The sequence below is a fragment of the Rhinolophus ferrumequinum genome, chromosome 18, assembly GCF_004115265.2.
Source record: "Rhinolophus ferrumequinum isolate MPI-CBG mRhiFer1 chromosome 18, mRhiFer1_v1.p, whole genome shotgun sequence".
Taxonomy (NCBI): domain Eukaryota; kingdom Metazoa; phylum Chordata; class Mammalia; order Chiroptera; family Rhinolophidae; genus Rhinolophus; species Rhinolophus ferrumequinum.
In genome coordinates this window covers 27,776,940-27,798,078 of record NC_046301.1, presented here as the reverse complement: position 1 = coordinate 27,798,078, position 21,139 = coordinate 27,776,940, and the positions used below count along the sequence as shown (strand labels likewise).

The 21,139-nt window shown below is 35.1% G+C and overlaps 1 protein-coding gene across 1 annotated transcript in view; it reads right to left on the bottom strand.

Moving 5' to 3' along the window:
* Window positions 1-2,295: 2,295 nt before the first annotated feature.
* The window catches only part of TMEM144 (transmembrane protein 144), a 40,600-nt gene continuing 21,756 nt past the window's right edge, over window positions 2,296-21,139 (bottom strand). Inside the window, exons 6-12 of the mRNA XM_033135303.1 lie at window positions 20,853-20,934; window positions 18,349-18,425; window positions 15,755-15,873; window positions 13,231-13,350; window positions 12,012-12,109; window positions 8,137-8,190; window positions 2,296-2,379 (exon numbers count right to left, since the gene is read on the bottom strand). Of these exons, the coding sequence (XP_032991194.1) occupies window positions 2,296-2,379; window positions 8,137-8,190; window positions 12,012-12,109; window positions 13,231-13,350; window positions 15,755-15,873; window positions 18,349-18,425; window positions 20,853-20,934 (634 nt within the window). The remainder of the gene's footprint in view (window positions 2,380-8,136; window positions 8,191-12,011; window positions 12,110-13,230; window positions 13,351-15,754; window positions 15,874-18,348; window positions 18,426-20,852; window positions 20,935-21,139) is intronic.

Sequence of the window (21,139 nt, the reverse complement as noted above, 5' to 3'; positions counted from 1 at the left end):
CTCAGGCCTTCAAACTCAGACTGGAATTTACACCATCAATCCTTCTGCTTCTCAGATTTGGACTATGAAGGTACCATCGAGCTCTCCGCATCTCTAGCTTATCAACTGCAGATCTTGGGACTTCTCAGCTTCAACAATCATGTGAGTCAAGTATTTATAATCTCTCTCTCTCTCTCTTTCCATATATATATATATGTGTGTATATATATATATATATATATATATATATACACACACTGTGTTTCCCCGAAAATAAGACCTACAATCAGCTCTAATGCATCTTTTGAAACAAAAATTAATATAAGACCCGGTATTACATTGTATTATATTATATTATATTATATTATATTATATTATATTATATTATATTATATTATACCGGGTCTTATAGTAAAATAAGATTGGGTCTTATATTAATTTTTGCTCCAAAAAACTCTTTGGAGCTGATTGTCCAGCCAGGTCTTATTTTCGGGGAAACACCGTGTATACACACACACACACACACACACACACACACACATACATATATATACACACACATATATGTATATATGTATACATATATATACACATATACATGTAAATATATATGTATATATATATATATATTTCTCACAATTAAGTTCACGAACTTGCCACCATGCACTTACACTGGCAGCACTGTACAAACAGCTCACTAAGGTTTTATAACCTTGGTATATCAGTGTCTAACAGCTGTGTTCCTGTTGACGTGTGGAGGTGTCTTGCTGAGTGGAGTTCATTATTGTTGCTGCATATTTTTGTGTGCTGTCCTGAGAATGTCTGAGCTTGGATTAGAGTAATGGACAATCATTAAATTTCTTGTTTCTTGGCAAGAGTGGAAGTGAAATCAGGGACATACTGGTCCAAATTTATGGGGATAATGCCATGAAGAAAACGGCAGTGTACAAATGGATTAAATATTTTTCTGAGGGGAGAGAATGCTTCACTGATGAAGAGAGGTCAGGGTGGCCAGTAACGAGCAGAACTGATGAAAACATTGCACAAATTAATCAAATTGTGCATCAAAATCGTCGGCTGACTGTGAGAAGCATAGCAGACCAAGTAAACATCTATAGAGAAACAGGAAAATCTTAACTGAAAATCTTGGCATGAGAAAGGTGTGTGCAAAACTGGTCCTGAAGGAGCTCTTGCATCATGTCAGTTCTCACATGGCACGGCCTGTGAGGGAGTTTTTAGCCAGTAAACAAATAACTGTATTGGAACACCCTCCTTATTCACCTGATCTGGCCCCCAATGACTTCTTTCTTTACCTGAAGAGAAAGGAAATATTGAAAGGAAGACATTTTGATGATATTCAGGTCATCAAGGGTAATACGACAACAGCTTTGATGGTCATTCCAGAAAAAGAGTTCCAAAATTGCTTTGGAGGGTGGACTAGGCACTGGCGTCAGTGCATAGCTTCCCAAGGGGAGGACTTCGAAGGTGACCATAGTGATATTCAGCAATGAGGTATGCAGCACTCTTTCTAGGATGTGTTTGTGAACTTAATTGTCAGACCTTTGTACATAGTATATACGTGTGTGTGTTTATATGTACTTTTATATGTACATATGTGTATTATACACATATTCTCAATGGTGGAAAGTTTTGTTCTCTGAAGATGGATTTTTATCTTGAGAAAATCAAAAGTATTTTGAGCTAAGTAAGACGGATGGGTGATGTAAAGTTGGGCAATATTCCTTTGAAGTAAAGAAAAGTTTGGGCTAAAAATAATGAAATGGTCTTTTTAGCATTCAGTTACCAAATCTGACATTTACTTTTATTAGCAAAGGATCCAGATATATTTGGAATCTAATTCCATTATAAGTTACCTCTTCTCCCCATACCACCGCCTCCAGCCTTTCTCTGCCTCTCTTCATTGAGTATAATATGTTGGAAATTTGACATACACAAAATTCTTTGTATATGAACTGCACACTGTTTTCTAGATTGTGCAACATTAAGTACATACGCATATTGTGGTAAAAGGAGCACTCTCAGATGTAATGCAATAGGAATGTAGACATTTTAGTAACCCATTCAATCTCTACCTTCATTAAGTAGTTCGTTAGAAGAATTTTTCATTTTTATAGTAGACTGAAACTCAGTTTTCCCTCAGTCTCACATTTGTGGAAAAATAAATCATTTACCCTCTCCAAGATGAGTTGAGATGCATTTGCTGTATGAAAATGACTGTTCTCAGCATCATCTGTCTAGTGTCCCCGGTAGAAGCATTCTCTTAACCACTGCTGCCACCTGCTGGCCATTTGATTGTTAGATTTTAGAAAAAGCAGTGCATAATGCTCCAGTCATGATGATGCAAAATGCAAGTATCATTAATAGGTAGTTTTGTAGACCCTAAATAATAATAAAAAAGAATAACTGAAATTAAGAAAACATGAATCAAATATGCAAAAGGCACAGACTCTATAGATTACTAGGTACTTCACTAACCATCTGTTTTAACCGCCTACATGCTGTTTGCTATCCCTGGAAGTAATCACCCCGAGTCCCTTGAGACCCACAAGATCCTCACTAACTCACCCGTTCAGTAACTTCATGGGGGCTCCCACCATGTGTCAATATGTGCTTGGGTTACAATGGTGAACAAAATGTGCAATGTGGCTTTATTCAGCTAATTGCATAATATGGGAGAAAGGAAATAACATCATCCCAGAAAAGAATGTTACCACGTGAGACGGGTGATAATAAACAAGTAATCACGGGTGTTTCTTGGTGTGTTACACACGAAGCGTAACAAGGTGGTTGGACAATGGGGAGCTGAGCTCTTAACTAGAAGTATCAATGAATTGGGCAGGGAAAGAGGGCGGCAGGTAGAAATTCCAGGTAGGAGGAATTTTATGTGCAAAGCTCTGTGGTAAAAGAAAGCATGACACTTGCCAGGGACCATGTGAAAGAAGGTCAGTGTGACTAGAGCAATGAGAGTGAAGTGAAGCGAGATGAGGTGAAAGAGCTATGGGCCTGAGCATACAGGGATCTAACAAGCTCTGCATACTTTAGGTTTTTATTTTGGCAAGCCAACGGCCGAAAGGAATAGGCAGCGGGATGTGGTAAAGGATGGGACTTACATTGTGTAAAGCCCACACTTTTGGCAGATGGTGAATAAACTGGACGGGGCCAGAATGGATGCAAGGAGACCGGTGAGGAGGCAACTACAGTCCTCTTGGAGAAAGGTGACGAAGTGCATGTAAAGAGAGATCAGTCTAAGGGGCAAGGAAGAAAGAGAGAGACTAAGTTTGGCTTGTTCACCTGTGTACGCCTGCACTGGGCACAAAGATGGACAAGGCTGAGAACCACTTTCCAAGGTAGCCAGTCCATCTTCAGATTAACAAAGAAATGTCTTCCTGTGTTAAGTAGAAATATTTTATTTCCTGTGAGTTCTATTTCTAGGGGTACAGATAGATTGATTCTAATCTCTCTCTCACAAGATAAACCCTCAAACATTGACAAATAACTGTCTTATAACCTGAAGCATCTTTTTTTCCTGATTAGTATTTTAGCTCCTTTGACTGTTTTTCATATGGAATGGTTTCAGGCTCCCTTCCTGTCTTGGCTGTTTCCCTTTGAATGATTTGTGGAATGTCTGCATCCCTCTCTAAATATGACCCCAATACTCTAAGGGAAGGTTGTAACATCACAAATTAAAACTGGATTAGCACCTCTCCAATTTTAGATATAATGTCTAAAATTACATAGGGATCTCCTGACAGTCAAATCATATAATGCTATTATTAGCTCTTATTAAGATTAATACTAATTAATACATAGCCAAAACACAGTAAAATGCACATTCCCTTGTTTTAACTTAATAGAGAACTGGGTTAGAGTGGATCAATTTGCCTGTTTGATGACCAGACTGAGGTCTTTCTGAGTTGGGTTGGGGCCAGTTGTATTGTCTGATTCACCATGAGCGTCAATATTATCAGAAGTCACTCTAATACCAGTTGTACAAGTGAAAAGCCGCACCACCAAGCCTTGTCTAGCACAGAGCAACACACACATGCACGCACACACACACATACACACATGCACACACACCTTGAATCTTGCAGTAAGGTTTTAAGGTTCCCTGACACCTTTTTCTTAGTTTTAAAGACAGTAACTTTTTTCTTAGATATCAGTACTAGTGCAGAATTGCCACTCAATAAATATTTGTTCAAAGAATGAATACACTTGTGATTTCTAAATATACTTCAAATTAGAGAATAGATGTGATGGCTTAAGATAAAACAATATATGGTCCTCAATTGTCAGCATTTTAGAACCTAATTATGTGACTACTTTGCTAAGGTCTCTATTTTGTTGTTTATGTAGACAGGAGAATAATGTTTTCAGGGAGTAAAATATTGTTCCCCTTTACAGTTAATAATCTGCCTAGTCTCTTAGAAAAAAGGTTGCTTATATTCAAAAAGATTGATTATATTTGGACAATAGCAATAGTTTTCCTTTGTTAAGGCTAACATTCTCCCCAAAGCAATATATATATATATATATATATATATATATATATATATATATATATATATATATATATATCTTGGATTTTTGAAACAGTTGATGAGATAAAAATCGTCTCATTCTTTATCTAGGGGTAGCTACTGACCTATAAATTGTTGTGGCAACAATTGCTGCACTGGGATTAATGTAGACATACTGACGAAAGTGTGTTGTGAAAAATATAGTGGATATCCAGCTTCAAATAGCTAAATATAAAATTATAAAACAAACTTCCCAAAGAGGAACGGACATCAGATATAAAAGAACATCAAAAGTACAAAGCATGATCCAACTGGAGCACTGATAGCATTAAAACTAAATAAAATCATTAAATTCTTTCACGCAAAAAGTGCTGAGATCTCAGCTTAAGTCCTTATTACAGTAAGGTGTAGGTTTTTAAATACAGAGGGTGCCAAAAAAATGTATGCACATTTTAAGAAAGGAAAACTGTGTTAAAATTGTAATACTCAATATATAACCATAACAAAAGATGAATACAAGTCACATTTGCCTTCTGCAATTACGAAAGGTGCTCAAAGTGGTTACCATCAGTGTCCAGACATTTCTGATTATGGCGAACTACTGCTTGAGCAACGTTGACCAAAGTGTCCACTTGCATACAGTTTTTGGCACCCCTGGTATGTGTCTCCAAGGATTGCTTCAAGACATAACTGATAGGGCCTAAAAGTCATACAGGTACATGATTTGCTTCTTTTTGCTAGGATTTTTTGTTGTTTCTAAGAAAAATAATTTTCAAAAATGCTGATAGGATTTGGGGTTCAGTGTTTAGTTGACAATTCTTTCTTAAACTAGCTAGCGTGTAAAGTATTTAAAACTTTCCTTGAGACTCAGGATTCAAGAGGCAATTAGGCATCTGTACTGAACAATAAATATCACTGGATACCCACTAAGTTTTGGTTGTATATAGATTTGTAAGGTTTTGGGTTTTTTTAGCTCTAGAAAGGTCAACAAAATTCACTCTACTATCAGATGGGCCCTCCCTCTCTTTAGTTTTTACATACATACTTTGCCAAACTTTAGCACTCACTCTCAAAATTCTAGATACCTAGAATTCCATTGGGATTTTATAGGGATCATACTGAATGTCATTGAAGAGAACTGCCGAGCAACAATAATGAGTTATTTCCATCAGGAATACAATGAGTCTCTCCATTTGTTCAGATTTTCATTTATGTCCTTTTGTAAATTTGCAGTAAAGTAAAAGATTTCATAAATGTAGCATAATTCTTTTTTTTTAAATTGGGGAATATTGGGGAGTAGCGTGTTTTTCCAGGGCCCATCAGTTCCTTGTCGTTGTGCCCCCCACCATCCCATGCAGGAATGGGCAACCTTGTTATTAAGAGCTCGTGCTCCAACTGAGCCATCCGGCTGCCCCAATTATTATCTTATATTTTATAATCTTCGTAGGCATTAATTGCATTTATTTTCCTATTTTGAATTGGTAATTGGTGGCTTATTGGAAAGCTATTGATTTTACGTTTTATCCTATATTTCAGCACCTTATTGGATTTTAAGATTATATTTCAGATCCTGGAACTCAAGATGTTCAAGCTGATTCTCTTAAATTTTTAGAGAAGATAACATTATATTTAAATGACGATTTTCTCATTTCCTCTTCCTATAGCTATTCCTCTTGTTTCTTAATTCTATCTTACCACACAGTCTAGGAGCTCTAGAAAACACTGAACAATGGCAGTGATGGAGAAATCTTTGCCTTTTAACTTATAGAGAACTTATTTTTTCAGTTTTATTGAGGCGTAATTGATAGAGAACTCCTATGTTTCACATTAGTTATATATTTGCTATTGTTTTATGACAGACATCTTGTATCATGTAAAGCTTCCTTCTATTTGCAGCTCTACTGAGAGGTTGTTCTCTTAATTAACAAATTTTAATTTTGGCAAATGTCTTTTGAATATATGTCATCATATAGCTTTTCTCTGTTTATCTAATGTTATAACAAACTACATTAATTATTTGCACATTATGAACTATCCTCACATTCCTGAACTAAATGCTACTTAGTCATGGCTTATCATTCTTAAAAGTTCCTGTTCTGGTCTGAGCCATCTTTTTAAAGGTGTCTTTAAAAATTTTTCTGTGTCTTTTAGTATCTTTTTAAGGGGACTCTGAAGAATTAACACTAGGTTCAATGGTTAGAGATGCTCTCAAGGGAGTTCTTGTATCTAAGAAAGAATTTTTAATTCAGTGTTATGACTATAGTAGTGAGCAAAATAATTTTCAAATGTTTTTAATAAATCTATTCTTAGTTTGTGCTTCTTTATATCAATAATTGCAAATGAGCTCTGATCACTTGTAATTTTCTAAGGTTTCAGCATGATGTACTGAATAATGCTCAATTCTTAAGTAGAAATCATTGTCCTTTGTGAGGCAGATGATATATCTGCAAAGAGATTTACAATGTGCTATGGACATAGAATTATTTTTTTGTGGAAAGCAACCCTAACTAAAATAAATAGGAAACGTGTGGATGAAAGTAATTTATGGGTCTATAAATGTTTTACGTTGTCTTGTGTATTTAAAAAAAAAATTAAGGTCATGGTCCAAATATCTTCTAAAAAAAATGTATTTCACCTGAGAACCTTACTCATGTTATCAAATTATGGTTTTCTAAATCAAAACATTTCATTTAGAATGAATGAAATAAATGATTTTTTAAAATCTAAAATTGAATAATCACTTAACGAAATAGCCCAGGATACAGTTCACTTTATGGTTCCTGGAAATTAGCAATATCAGATCTTAGGACCAAGAATTATTTGCTATTACAACTGCATATTAAGACAGAAAATATTACATTGATAATGCCTTAAGATAGTGTCTCTAGATTTGTATTATTTTTAATAAAAACTATTAAAAAATACCTTCACATATATATTCTTTAATTGAAGACTTTTCCCACAAATAAAAGTAAATGGAAAAAATTCTAAAGCAATTTTTAATGAAAACTCTCTCTCTCTCTCTCTCTCTCTCTCTCTCTCTCTCTCTCTCTCTCTCTCTCTCTCCCTCACTATTTGATTAATGCAATTTGAAATCACCATCAATTACACATGAAAAGGAAGAAGCAGTAGTCACCAGTTACTGCACTGTTTTCCTATAAAGTTGCTGGTTGGATACGGAGGTCTAGGAGAGGCAGGAGAACCAACAAAAATATTGATTTCCAAATTCCATTTGCCTCAAGGATATTTTAATCTTTGGGATAGAAAAAAGTCTTTTATCTTGTTAATCTACCATATTTTACAGGAAATAAAATTTCCCTCTATCATATTTTATTAGATTATGTAACTAAACCTCTTAAGGAAATACAAATTCAACGAAAGCATTTTTTTCATTGGGAGTTGGGGTGAAGAGAAACATGATTCATAATAATTATGTCTTTAATATTTTCTTTCCTAGTTAGGGATCATAACATTTTGAACATCTTGTCAAATCTATTCATGTGCTTTCTTCTCCGGGCTTCGGAGTCACATGCCCTTTGCAGAAAATAACACAGTATTAAATACCTTTCTTACATGATATACACCTATTTTCTAACCTGCCCTTTCTCGTACATACCTGTATCTCTTTAAACACGAAGATACTCCACATCGCAGCTACAAATCCTGGACCCTTAAAAAAAAAATGAGAACTTTAATTAAATTGGTTATTTTTCTGTGGCTGTACTGTATGTAAATATAGTCAGTTGGAGAGCTGACCTACATTTTAATCCAATAATTTCATACTGGAAAAGCAATATAACAATATTGTCCAGGGGAACTATTCGTAATCTCAACCCTAACTCAATATTAAGTTAAAGTAAGTAGCATTAGGCAAAAAGACTTTTTTCCATTTTTTTTCTTTATAGTTCTTTTATTACTATTTGGATGATGCTAGAATATTTTGCCATAGAATGCGTATCTTTAATGTGATCTATTTGTAATAAAATACTTTAATAAGGAAATAATTTATTTTGTTTTAGTGAACTAGCTCCTTATGGTAACACTAGAAATAGGATTAATAGGAAACATTATGTAAGAACAAATTTATTACTTTCTCTGGCATGAGACAATCTCAAAACTGAAGAAATTTTAGTATTTTTTTTAGACCTGACAAATATGCATACGGAAGCAGCATGTACTTTAAATTTCTTTTAAAGACTGATACTACTGCACAGTAATCAATTATGTCAAACATTAAACTTTAATTAATATGAAAGGTAGTATTATGAGGAGAGAGAAAAACCATGTAAGGAAAAATAAACAGTGGGTTCGTGAGCAGGAGAGAAAGAGGAATGAAATAAAACAGGATCAAAGGAAATGAGAAGAAAGGAACTGACGGAAAAAGGATGATTCTGCAATTTGAAAACTTTAAGCTATTAAAGTTTATTAATTTTTTTTAGCTGAGAGGGGGAAAAATGGGAATTTGGATTAATCGTGGTTTTTGTGGAGAAGGTGCATTGTGTCAGCATTTTTATGATTCCTTTTCAAGCTCTGCACAAACTCTGAAAGAGTTTCAAATAAACAATTCCAACATGTGTTTCCCCCTTCACTGCTCTACCTGTCTACATGACTGGGTCAACAAAGTTGGACTCCACTCCTAACATATGAGAAAAACAATGAAAATACTCTCTGTTTATCAGCATTTGAAAAGTCCACATCAAAAGAGTCAGAGAGATAGGTCAAAAGAACTGTTATTTATCAATGACATCAAGTCCTAAGCCTCAAAATCCAAACCAAACAAGAAGCTTCTGGGTCCTTTAGGCAAATCCATACCGACTTTGGACAGGATTGGTGAAAACAATAGAACAGGGGATATAATATTAATGTTGGCATGCTTGAGCCATCTTGAGAAGCTGAACCTTCTGGATTAGGTGATTCAGCTTTTAGACTTACAGGGAATACTTGGAGCAGCGGTAACAAGCCCTTTCTCATGTTATGTGGGTTTTATTTTTCTTTTCCCTTTGCTTTTTAGTTGAACATTATTTGCCAATGAACAATATAGATGCTGCCTTCAAGGAACTCATAGTTTAGTCCCAATGGATATGTAACAATTGGAAATATATCCACCTGGGAAAAACAGAGCTGCTGAGACTCAAAAAATGTACTTTTTTGATAATATAAGATTGACCATATTTATAATTGTGGAACCTGGGTGATGGGTTTGTTTGAAATTTTCCATTAGAAAAAGTTAAAAAAATTCTAGCTCTACCAAAGATAAAATAAAAAGAAATTTATTCTTTTTTAAGATCTTTGAGGGTAGGGGCTGAATTTTTTTCTGCATGTGGATAAAGTTGTCTTGAATAGAGTAACAAAGCAAAACCAAGCAAGAACCTAGTGGCTATAAGGACCTCTCCCCCCATCTCCCAGAGCTATCTGCCCTTCCCAGGTAGCAATCCCCAAGCACTAGAGGAAGCTGTACCTCATGGGGGCGGAGTGGGAGGGGGAGACTTTGCTTATATCGTAGTGGTTCAAGAATATCCTTTTGACAGGCAAATCTCAAAAGCCACTGTGACCATTCCCACTAACCCTCTGTCCATACCCCAACTATCTCAGCAATTTATTTCCACTGAATTAGGCTTTAATGTTTTGTCCTAAGTCTTCACCATAACTTAATACAAGAAACAGTGGTTGGAAAACCATCTTGCTATCTACAATACATTTTTTGTAAATAATATTATTTATTGTTCAGTGTCTCTTGTAAAAGGCCCATATGATAAATTCTGTTAAGAATTTAAATGCTAGGAAATATGTGGTCTTTCCTAAGAAAATAGTATGTTATTAGTTAAAATAAATTAGCTACCCCAATTGTATTACCCCCTTTTCCAAGTGCAAAGCAAAACTTAATGTTTAATCACATAACTACTTACCCTTTGGGCTATTTGCTTCCTTTCTCATTTTTATAATAGTTTTGATTTTCTATTTCTATTTGTCTTGTATGACTCAATGGTGTCTGTGTATTTTATATAAAATTTCTTCAAACTCTTTTTAAAGAACCCACATTTCTTCAAGAATATAACATGTGTATCCCTAGTTGAGGAATATATCATACTGTACACTTTTGTCTGTAAATTTACTTTCAAGCATTTAACTGGTGAGCTTTATACCCATTTCACACTATATTTTCCTGTATTATATGGTCACTTCTAGCGTTAAATATCCCTGAAATGATAAGAAACAAACATTTTTGTGGAAAGGAATTTGGGTCCTTTGCCCAATGATGAGAACTTAAACCTAAAAAAAAGTTCCTTATAATTTATTTGATTTTAATAGCATTTTCCCTCAGCAGAGATTAAGAATGTCAAAATGTGAGTTCTTTAAATCAAAAAACTTTATTATTTGAATTCAGTTGTCATTTAAAGCCAACAATTTTATGAACACAATAGAACTGTCAAAAATAGAATTTTTGAAACCCAACATTTACTTGAATACTAAAATTTAAGGATGGCTGAAACTTTTATGTGTTTTAGCCTAGGTAATCAGTTTTTTAAAAATCAGTTTTGTGTGTTTGAACAGGTGTGCTGCCCAAAATATTTCCGGCAAATTTTGTTTACGATGGTGATTTAAGAAGCAAGGGACGCAGGTCAATAACTGGTCAGCAATCTAACATCTCTGGAGTAGACGTAAGAGTCCATTAACACAGTTAATTCCTGTGTGTACATCGGTCCTAGTACCGTAATGAAACGGAAACAAACTCTAAATTGGATTCCATACGGATGGCAAAAAGTAGCACTGCGCACTGTACTTAGAAGCTGTGAGACTCCCACTGGCTTTTTCACTTTAGACAGTGCTCTCAGCAAGTACACCAATTTTCTCATCATCAAAGTGGGGATATCCTACCAATACTTGTTCTGCCTATGTCTAAAGAAATGTTTTTGTTTTTCTGTTACCAAACTATGTGCTACATAATTGCCACTTAAAAAAGTCAGATGAATCAAATTGTATTGTAATGCCACAATAAATGGCATTCTCCAGAGACAATACTTTGCTTTAGCACTTTCTGAAAGCCTTCCTTTAAAATACTGAAGTCATATATGAAGAGGAGGATGAAGTACTTTATGTTTTACAAGGTTGTCATGAGATTCAAGTGTGATAATAGATACAAAAACACTTTCATATGTCTAAACTGGTATCCAGAGATGGGTGTTGTTATAAATAGCAAATTATGATGTATCCAAAAATCACGTTAGGTAAAGTGACCAACCAAAAACTGCGAGGATATCAAAGATTAACAAACCTGCTAAAATGAAGCTAGCAATGTTCCCTTAGCGATCAAGGACATTTGAGGCTCTCAGTTTATCTGCAAGAATCTATTACACTACTTGTCCTCCTTAAAAAAAAACAAAAAAACAAACCAAACTCCATAAAAGCCTCCAGTGATTCACTGAGAATGCTTCAGAAAAATTAGATTTCGTTTTAAAAACACAAATTTAGAAAAACAATTCAGCTACTCACAGAAGTGATTATTGGAAAACTGACCACAGCGCTGAGAGTGTAATTAGCTATGAACCAACAACAGGTAGCTATTGTCCAGAGTCCTCCTGACAGGAATCCTGAAACACACACAAACATCACACATTTACAAGCCATGTTCCTTTCCTGAAAAATTCACCTCTAGCTCTAGCAGGAATGTTCAAGTACACATAGCAACACATTCCTGTCCAATGTTGTTGTCTGACATGGATTTTGGAGTTATGTTTTATGATCATTTTGGAAATCACATGATTTCTCTGCCCTTGACTGCTGTGGGTCTAATTATTAATAATTTTTCACCTTGTTGACATTAAATAAAGTACCCAATGTAGTAATTGAGATAACGATTGAGTAGTGGAGAGAGGCATAGGGAGAATATTGGATCTGAACATGCTGTGCAAACACCATTTACTCTAAACCATGAACCTAAAAATAGGTGAAATTCAGAAGGATGCCTATAGCTAAGGAAAAAACAAAACAAAACAAACAAACAAAAAAACTCCCAGAATTTGAAAGAAAATACCAGCTAAAAATTACAGAAGAATTTAGCTAAGCCTTCAATAAATATTCTGCCATTTTCTCTAATGGTACAGCGGTATAGCGGCACACTTGGGCTTAAATGAATCAGGCATCAAAATGAATCTCTGACATATGCTTTATTTTGTTCTACAAAGAGTTTTACTGTGGACCTGTATTTCACATTGAATTATAGCAAACTCCGAAATAAGTGCGAAATTATATAATTTTTACTTGTTTTTTTTTAAGAGTCAGAGGACTCTGACTTTTCTTTTTCTTTTTTTTCCTTTTTTCTTTTTCTAATCTCCTTTTTTTTTTTGACTCTGACTTTTCATACGAATCCTTAGACAGTGAAGAAGAAATAATGAAGTCTGATGCTCAATACACAAGATGTTTTGGCATAGGAAATGATCTCAGATTCATTGTTCAAGTTTTAGGTTCTATAATAATGGCTGGCACTTCATATCCAGTTTCATGGTTTTTAAATCCTTGAAATTTGGAGAACTGGGCCAATGCAATTAAGGGAATAAATATACACACATACATACACACACACACACACACACACACACACACACACAGAGCATGGCTTAGTTTACAGAAGACTATTAGGTTATTCAAGTTAAGTGAGGAGAGAATGATACATTTACAGAGTAAGAAGATTTTATGTAGTAAATGTTCTTACCTGGCAAGACTGCTTCAGGATATAGTTTAGGATTATTTTTCATGGTTATACAGTAGGCCAGAAAGTAGACCGTACTTGTAAGAAAGATGCCGCTGGAGTGTGCAAAAACATAGTCTAAATCTGAAAATACAGATTATAAAACTCTAAGTGTATAATTTTAGTCATTTCAAATATATTCAGAGTTCTAAAATAAAACAAACAGATCAAAGTTAACCTTAAAAGTAAAGAAGCTATTATATCACCCTTGTTTTGTACATACTGTTTATTGTATAGAATTTTAATTAGTTACTATAATATAATCAATCGAAACGGCTGGCTTTTATGATTATCTTGGAAAGCTAAATAAGAAACAAGAAACATTATATGAATATAATGTTAATATCTCCCTTGTAAGAATAGGTATTCAGACCTAATTTCACTAAGGACTACAGCAATTATAGCAAATCTCCAAGCAGGCTGTAGTGGGGGGGTGTGTAAAAAATTTGGGGGGCTGCTAATTTTATATATTTATTGATCAATCTGGACACCAGTATCTCTGTTGAAGATGACTGCTATACAGAAGGATATTTAGGAAGTTTTCCCAACGAGGGTTTTATTCAGTTTATTACTATAAACCTAATTACACAAGGGAGTTAACATATTATGGTGGGCCAATGTCTGAGAAACCCCAACGCCACTGACTCTTTAAGCAGGTGGTACTTTGACCACACGGATGGGTGTACTAGAGGTACTGGCTGGGGAGACCACATTGGACTCAGTGTTTCTCTGAACGAAATTTTGGACAGAAGAATGGCCATATTTAAGGAGGAGAGTTTGAAGGCCAAAGAGTTTATCTAATCTTCTGAAATACTAAGTCCTACTTCTGGATCAGATAAGAACAGCATATCCCCTTATGGACCACCACAAAAGGCAGCATAACATAGTGATTTCAAGCCCAGATCACCTGGTGGGATCCTCAATCCACTACCTGCTAACTTTGACACTTGGGCAAATGACCTAACCTCTCTCTGTCTTAATTTTTTTCAGTTATAAAACAATAATAATGATATTCAGCCAGTAACATTGTCATGAAGATCAACTGAGTTATTATTTACTGTGCTCAAGTACAGTGCCTATCATAGAACACGTACTATTTATGTGTCTGTTAGTGAATGAAATAAAAAATTATGCCCTTGTAGAATTATTTTTGAATAAATTGGAATGAAGTGTGTTTCTGTTAGACTACATTTGAGTTATAAGAAAGATTCCTGAGAACTGATTGTACTATTTAAGCAAAGAGATTGTTGAGGACATTGTTTGTTACGTTCCAGTACCACGAATAATTGTAGTGCTGATCAATTAGTTATTTTTAATCTTGCATTTCTAAATTGTGGGACTAGTGTGATTTCCCTTGTGGCTATAAGAAATCTTAGAATCAAATTTATGGCTCATTGCTAGCAAGTGTACAAGTGTAGTACAGTTTTTAGACTCACTAGTGGTTTTGTTTTATTTTTTCACCCTTGTTTTTCTTTCTCTTTTAATTTATCCTATGTTATTCAATTTTATTAGTTTTTATCCTTTAAATATTAAAATAATAAAACTACAAAAAGTATTTCTATAAAATCTTAATAAAAAGAGAGAGAAGATAATAAAAGGTTTGAGTACTGTTTGTGGAGCTGAATATAAAAAGGAAGAAAGAAACTAGGGCAACTACTCAGAGTCTATCCACTCATTTAAAGCTGAGTTAAAAACCCAGCATTTTCATCGATCTTTCTCTAATGATTGTTGCCCTCCAAACTTCTCCCTTATCTGAACATACATCACATTAATTTTCTGTACCATTCAATTTAGAACTTTATTAACCGTGATCTCTTTTTTTTTTATCATTGGGTGTAAAACATATTTCAACATAATTATAGGACCTTTGGAGTGGACCCTTTTCCATCTCATTTTGAGCCTACACAGAGCTATTGCACACAGTGTTGAGTTTAGGCCTGAGAGATTAATTTTATCCCTAGAAACTGAGATAATTAGGAGGCATTATGTTGGGCCTTTCAGTGCATCACCCTGTGCTTGAAAAATAATATCCTCTGACTAACTAGGATATACTTTGACCTTTAGGAAGTCTATGCTTTGACCTTTACTTGATTTTAAAGTACTGTGTACTACTGCACTTTAGCTTTTTTTTTTTTTTCAAAGAGAAGAATACATATTTTCCTAGAGATCGTCTAACGGGAAAATAATCTCCAAATCTTAAACTTACACTTCCCAGTGTAAAGCTGGAAACCATGTGTTAAGACCCAAGTGGCTGAAATGAATCCTGACTAAACTTGAATATATTTGTATGTTAAAGAGCACATGAATATACTCAAACAGTCCTTTGTTACTTTTAGTCTTCTGTGCCTTTCTAATTCACCACTGACAACGAAAAAGTGAGATCAAATCGACGTACTAATATTTATGGTGATCACGTTCTTTTTATATTATTAAGCAGAAAAACAGGTATTGAGTTTATTTGTACAGTAAAATAACTTTTTACTCTCACCATACTGGCTTGCCCCTGCATATATACTATCATTTCTTTTGCTGTGGTCCTTGATATAAATGATTGGCACAAATGCGGATCCATAGAGTATTCCAGATATCACCGCAAGACTGCAGCCCCTTAAAAACAACAACACACACACACAAATAAATCACTACTAATCTTGGCCCTAAGCAATATTTCTGACACACAAACGGAATCATAACTAAAGCATGCTTCAAAATGTAATTCACAAACAATTATGTGGAAACCGCCCATCTATCTCGAGCTCTGTGACTGGCAGAGGTCAAAGAAATGCCCTGCAGTGTCAAAGTGGCATCAGGACGCAGAGCTCAGCTTAGGTCCACATGTTTGGAGCTAACATGATTTACAGAAGTTATAACAGAGTGTCATTATAAATTGTCATTACATAGATGGGAATATTGCTATCATATTATACAATCTCCATAAATAAACTTGGCTCCCTAATGAAATTATGAAGTATTTGTGGACTGACTACGCCCTATGCTTCTTTTTAAAAACACTCTATTAATATCTAGCACAGGGCTTGGACAGGCCATAGCTGTCCTACTAAACACAAGTTTGTTCAAAACAACTATTGAGATCTATTGACTTGCCTATGTCTTCATTGACTTTGAAGAGGAGTGTTGATTTAATAAAATAATCTGGATATTTAAGGTAAAACATTACTTTTTGTAAGAGGGAAATGCTTTAAGTACTGGGTTCACGTTGACTCCTCAGGCTTGGGTTATATCTGCATGAAACCAGTGACTCCGATGATTTTGGGGTGGTGGTGATTAATACCAAAGGTTGACCAAAAAAAGTACACATTTTAAGAGATGTTATCTATGTATTACTTTTCTTTTTCTTTTTTCTTTTTTTTAATTAAAGTTTATTGGCGCGACAATTGTTAGTAAAGTTACATAGGTTTCAGGTGTACAGTACTGTATTACATCATCTATAAATCACATTGTGTGTGTTCACCACCCAGAGTCAGTTCTCTTTCCATCACCATATGTTTACTCTCCTCTACCACCCCCCTCACCCACTACCCTCTGGTAACCACTACACGATTGTCTGTGTCTATGAGTTTTTGTTTCGTCATTTGTTTGTCTTGTTCTTTTGTTGTTTTCAGTTTTATATACCACATAAAAGTGAAATCATATGATTCTTGATTTTTTCTGTCTGACTTATTTCACTCAGCATGATAATCTCAAGAATTGAATTGTGGTAGCAGTGTATATAGTATGACGTTCACTCAAAAGATAGTTAATCAAATGAATGCATTCATTATATTACAATTTTAATAGTTTTTTTCCTTTCTTAAAATGTGTATACATTTTTTTGGCACCCTCTATATTTTGGAACAGTCCCTTTACCTTCTTAATACAAAAGGATAATGGCATGGAACAGAAAAGAGTTTTTAGGAGAAAAACATTTCTTTCCAAACTGAAAAACCAATTCTTAAAATCTATTTTAGTAGTGCTTTCAGGAATATAAAAATGTAGGAACTCACAGGGCCAACTCAGCAATGCATTCTATTCACAGAGGATACTCCATGTTCTCTGGGACCTCACAGTCCCAGAGAAGTGTCCCAAACACAGACCAGGCAAATATAGTAAGTCTGGCTAATCATGAGGTGACTAAAAATGTGTTACTAACAAATACTCCCTTATCAAAGGAGATGCTTTGTGAAAAAATGTTTTGTTTGAGAAATCTGTTTTATTCTGAAACAAACATAGTAACATATTTACTTCTTCTAAAGCTTCTTTGTTTATGAGTTCATTCATTCATTCAATTTATTCAAGTATTTATTGGGTATTTATTATGTACCAGGCACCACCCCTTTTCCACTGTGAAGACACTGTGTATACCCACAGAGGAAATGCTTTATGTTTTTGAGGCAAAAAATGATGTCATCATATAAAGTCCAAAACAGCTATTAATTATAAAATGGAAGCTACATACTATTACATATTTTCATATTTCTTTGCCACCTCCCCAAACTCTTGAATGTAGGAGCCAATATTGAGCCTAAATATCCTAGTCTTTAAGGTAGGGGTGTGTGTGTGTGTGTGTGTGTGTGTGTGTGTGTGTGTGTGTGTGTTGGTTAGAACTTACATGGAAACAAAATATTCTATATTTGAAAATGAATGTCTTGGGATTATAAAATTACCTAACACACAAGTGGAAAGATTTCCAGTGGAAGGCGGGCATCCCAGGCAGTATAGTACTAGAGAAGCATGTTGCCTCATTTGATTGTGATTTCTTAGAGCATTCTGGTCATTGTACTCTGTGGCCTATATTATAGTCCTCTTTACTTTAGGTACAAAAGTCCTGCCAAATAAGATTTGTAGCGTCTGTCAGCTACTTATTGGCTAGAAATACTGCAGTGGCTTAGGACTTTTTTGAAGCACTGTGTCAAAGGACCTCTATACCTAAAAACTCAACAGGGGACAAGAAAATCTCCACCATGGAGCTAAGAAAGTCAAAGCCTGTGTTAACATTTTCTTCTTGAACTCATAGGAGTACAGCTTCACTCTGGTAACACCTGCTTTAACCAAATATGAAATAATAACAGAACCTCTTCTTACACGATGCGGGATTGCACTGTAGAAAGTTTATCCACCCAGGAATCACCAGGACAGGGCTCTTGAGTTTTGTTGAACACCTGTTGAAAATGTTGGCACAAACCAAAACAAAAACAGCATTCAATTGATAATCACACTGGTGACAAGATTTTTCAGTGTTTTTCTCTACTCTTTCAAATACACTTTAAAATATAAACATGTTACACTATGTGTTCTGATTATGTGGATATCTCTAGATTCAAATGTTTCTGATTCTATTCCTCTTTAATTCAGAACAGTTTGGCAGTTGGTAAGTTCTCTGTGTAAATTTTTTACAGTTTTAATATACAGCTATTTTGATACACCTGTCAAAATTAACAGAAGTTGTTAATGCTTGTGTTTCATTTGCATATTTTAATAATCTGGAAAGAAATTAGAACCAAGGAAAATTCAGACTCTTCTACTGTGAACCAGCTTAGGTCAAAAAGCATATTTTTATTCAGAATTCTTTTTAATTGAATTAGTTAATAAAATATTTCCAGTCCAAGATTAGGCACATAATGTAAGCAGGTAAAGTATGAGCAAATTCATAATATTTCTACTATTGTGTGTAATCATCTTTCTCTCTTAGCTGAAGTTTCTTGATGTTATAATCATACTGTTTTTGTAAGAGATAAGAAACTGGATTTGAATTCTTTGTCATGTGCTAAGTCAAGTTTTCCTTTGGCAATAACTGAGGAACTCGTGATAGATGGTTGCATACTAACCAATCATGCTATTTATCCATCTTTAAACTTGGTTTACTTGTATCCTTCCATCTTGCCTAGAAAAAAATCTTGCCTACTACTGTGTTTCCCCTAAAATAAGACCTAGCCGGACATTCAGTTCTAATGCATCTTTTGGAGCAAAAATTAATATAAGACCTGGTCTTATTTTACTATAAGACTGGGTATAATATAATATAATATCAGGTCTTATATTAATTTTTGCTCCAAAAGATGCATTAGAGTTGATTGTCCAGCTAGGTCTTATTTTCGGGGAAACACGGTATGTATCTTTACCAAGTTGCATTTAAGTTATTATATTATTATTATTTTTTTGTTTCATTGTTTGAAGGGTGGTTGGTTAGGAAACCTCCTGGATCCCTAAAGTAGGAAGGCACATCAGATACCATCTCTCAACGCCAACTCCTCCATTCTCCCTGAAACATTTCCATGATTAGAGATGCCTGTGAAATTATAAGTCTCTTTTCTCTTACACTTAAGCTAATTAATATTTAACTTTAGTGTCAGTTTCAGTGAGGTTTCAGTCGCCTTAGCTTATAGGAGGTTTGATAGGAGTAGAAGGAAGGGAGATTAATTTTGAAGTAAAGAGTAGAGGCAGCACCTTCCAGGGAGGCAGTACTTCAGCGGGGGTGTGGGCCGCCGGATTCACAGGGCAGCTGGATAGCCCTAGGCCCACGGCAGGGAGAAGAGATACCTGTAGGAAGGACTAGAGTCTGGGCTCACGACAGTGGGGGTTTGCCCTTTAATCACTTTTGTATATGTAGCCTCTGCATTTGTGCTGTGTCACATCTTTTAAATGTTGTCCCTGTTTAAACTAGATTTGCTATTCCAGACTAATTTAGGTTCATCAAAGTCAAAACAGTCACTCCTTACATATTTCCTGTCTTTACCTTTGAGTGGAACGGGATAAAGCAGAAAAGAGAAATAGGAAGAAGATCACGTACAATTCCTATTTTCCTATGACTTGGTTTACCTTTTCATTGGCTTTCTCTGATCTATTTCACCCCGTCCTTCTTAAGTCTACTTGAAAACCTCCTTTCTCCTCCTTTCTAAAGTAACTTTCATGTTCCTCTATAATATTCAGGGTTCTTCTATTGTGGAAATCCTTAAATCATTCCAAAATATGGGCTTGAATATACATCTCCTAGTAGGGATCTACTGTCAATGAAAATAGACCTTGGTGTTAATTGAGAAACTTTTCTGTGGAAATACTGATAGATTATTACACAGACCTGTTAGTAGGACAAGGATCTCAAGGTGGGGACCACTCTTACTGAATACTGGTCTTGCCACATGTGAAAATGTAGCACAGTATTTTGCAGGTGCAGCTGTAAACAGGATGAGCTCGACAGGAACTCAACCTGATTATGTGGAGCCAACTGCAAAGAAGACATTAATGTGTAATTAACCAAATAGTGTATGTAAGCAATGGCTAAGCCTCACTTCTGGGAGCCAGAGCTGTAGGTGTAAGTCTTGTCTCCTTTACTTGCTGCAAGTAGAAAACTACCTCACGACAACGACGTTGCATTCTTGAATAGAACACCCCAAGCAGTGAACCCCTTGAGCTCTGTAACAGACCTCGCCATAACAATCGTGCTAAGACATTTGAGATAGCCCTGACTACATACATATACACACGCGCACACACACACCCCACCATCTCATCTTTGTTTGAAATCGAAGTATTTTCCTTTTATCTTAATTTTATATTTCAAATCAAGTTGCCTCTCATATTATACTCACATGCTCTGTCATTTGTGGTGTGGTGTCCACAGAGCACTTGTTACTTGGTATTTCACTTTTGATGAACAAAAATATGAAAGCACTGTAAAGAAAATAAATGTTAGTGGTATTTACCATAACCCTGGTTCATATCAAGTTGCCTGAATGTTAAGAAAAAACAGCTTAAATCAAATCCTACTAATATGATGATCACTTTCTTTGATGTCTCCCATTGGCCTTCATTGCAGCAGGTTAGAAGCTAAACTCATTAGCTTCCCCCCGCCTCCCAAATCAGATCTTTCTACCGA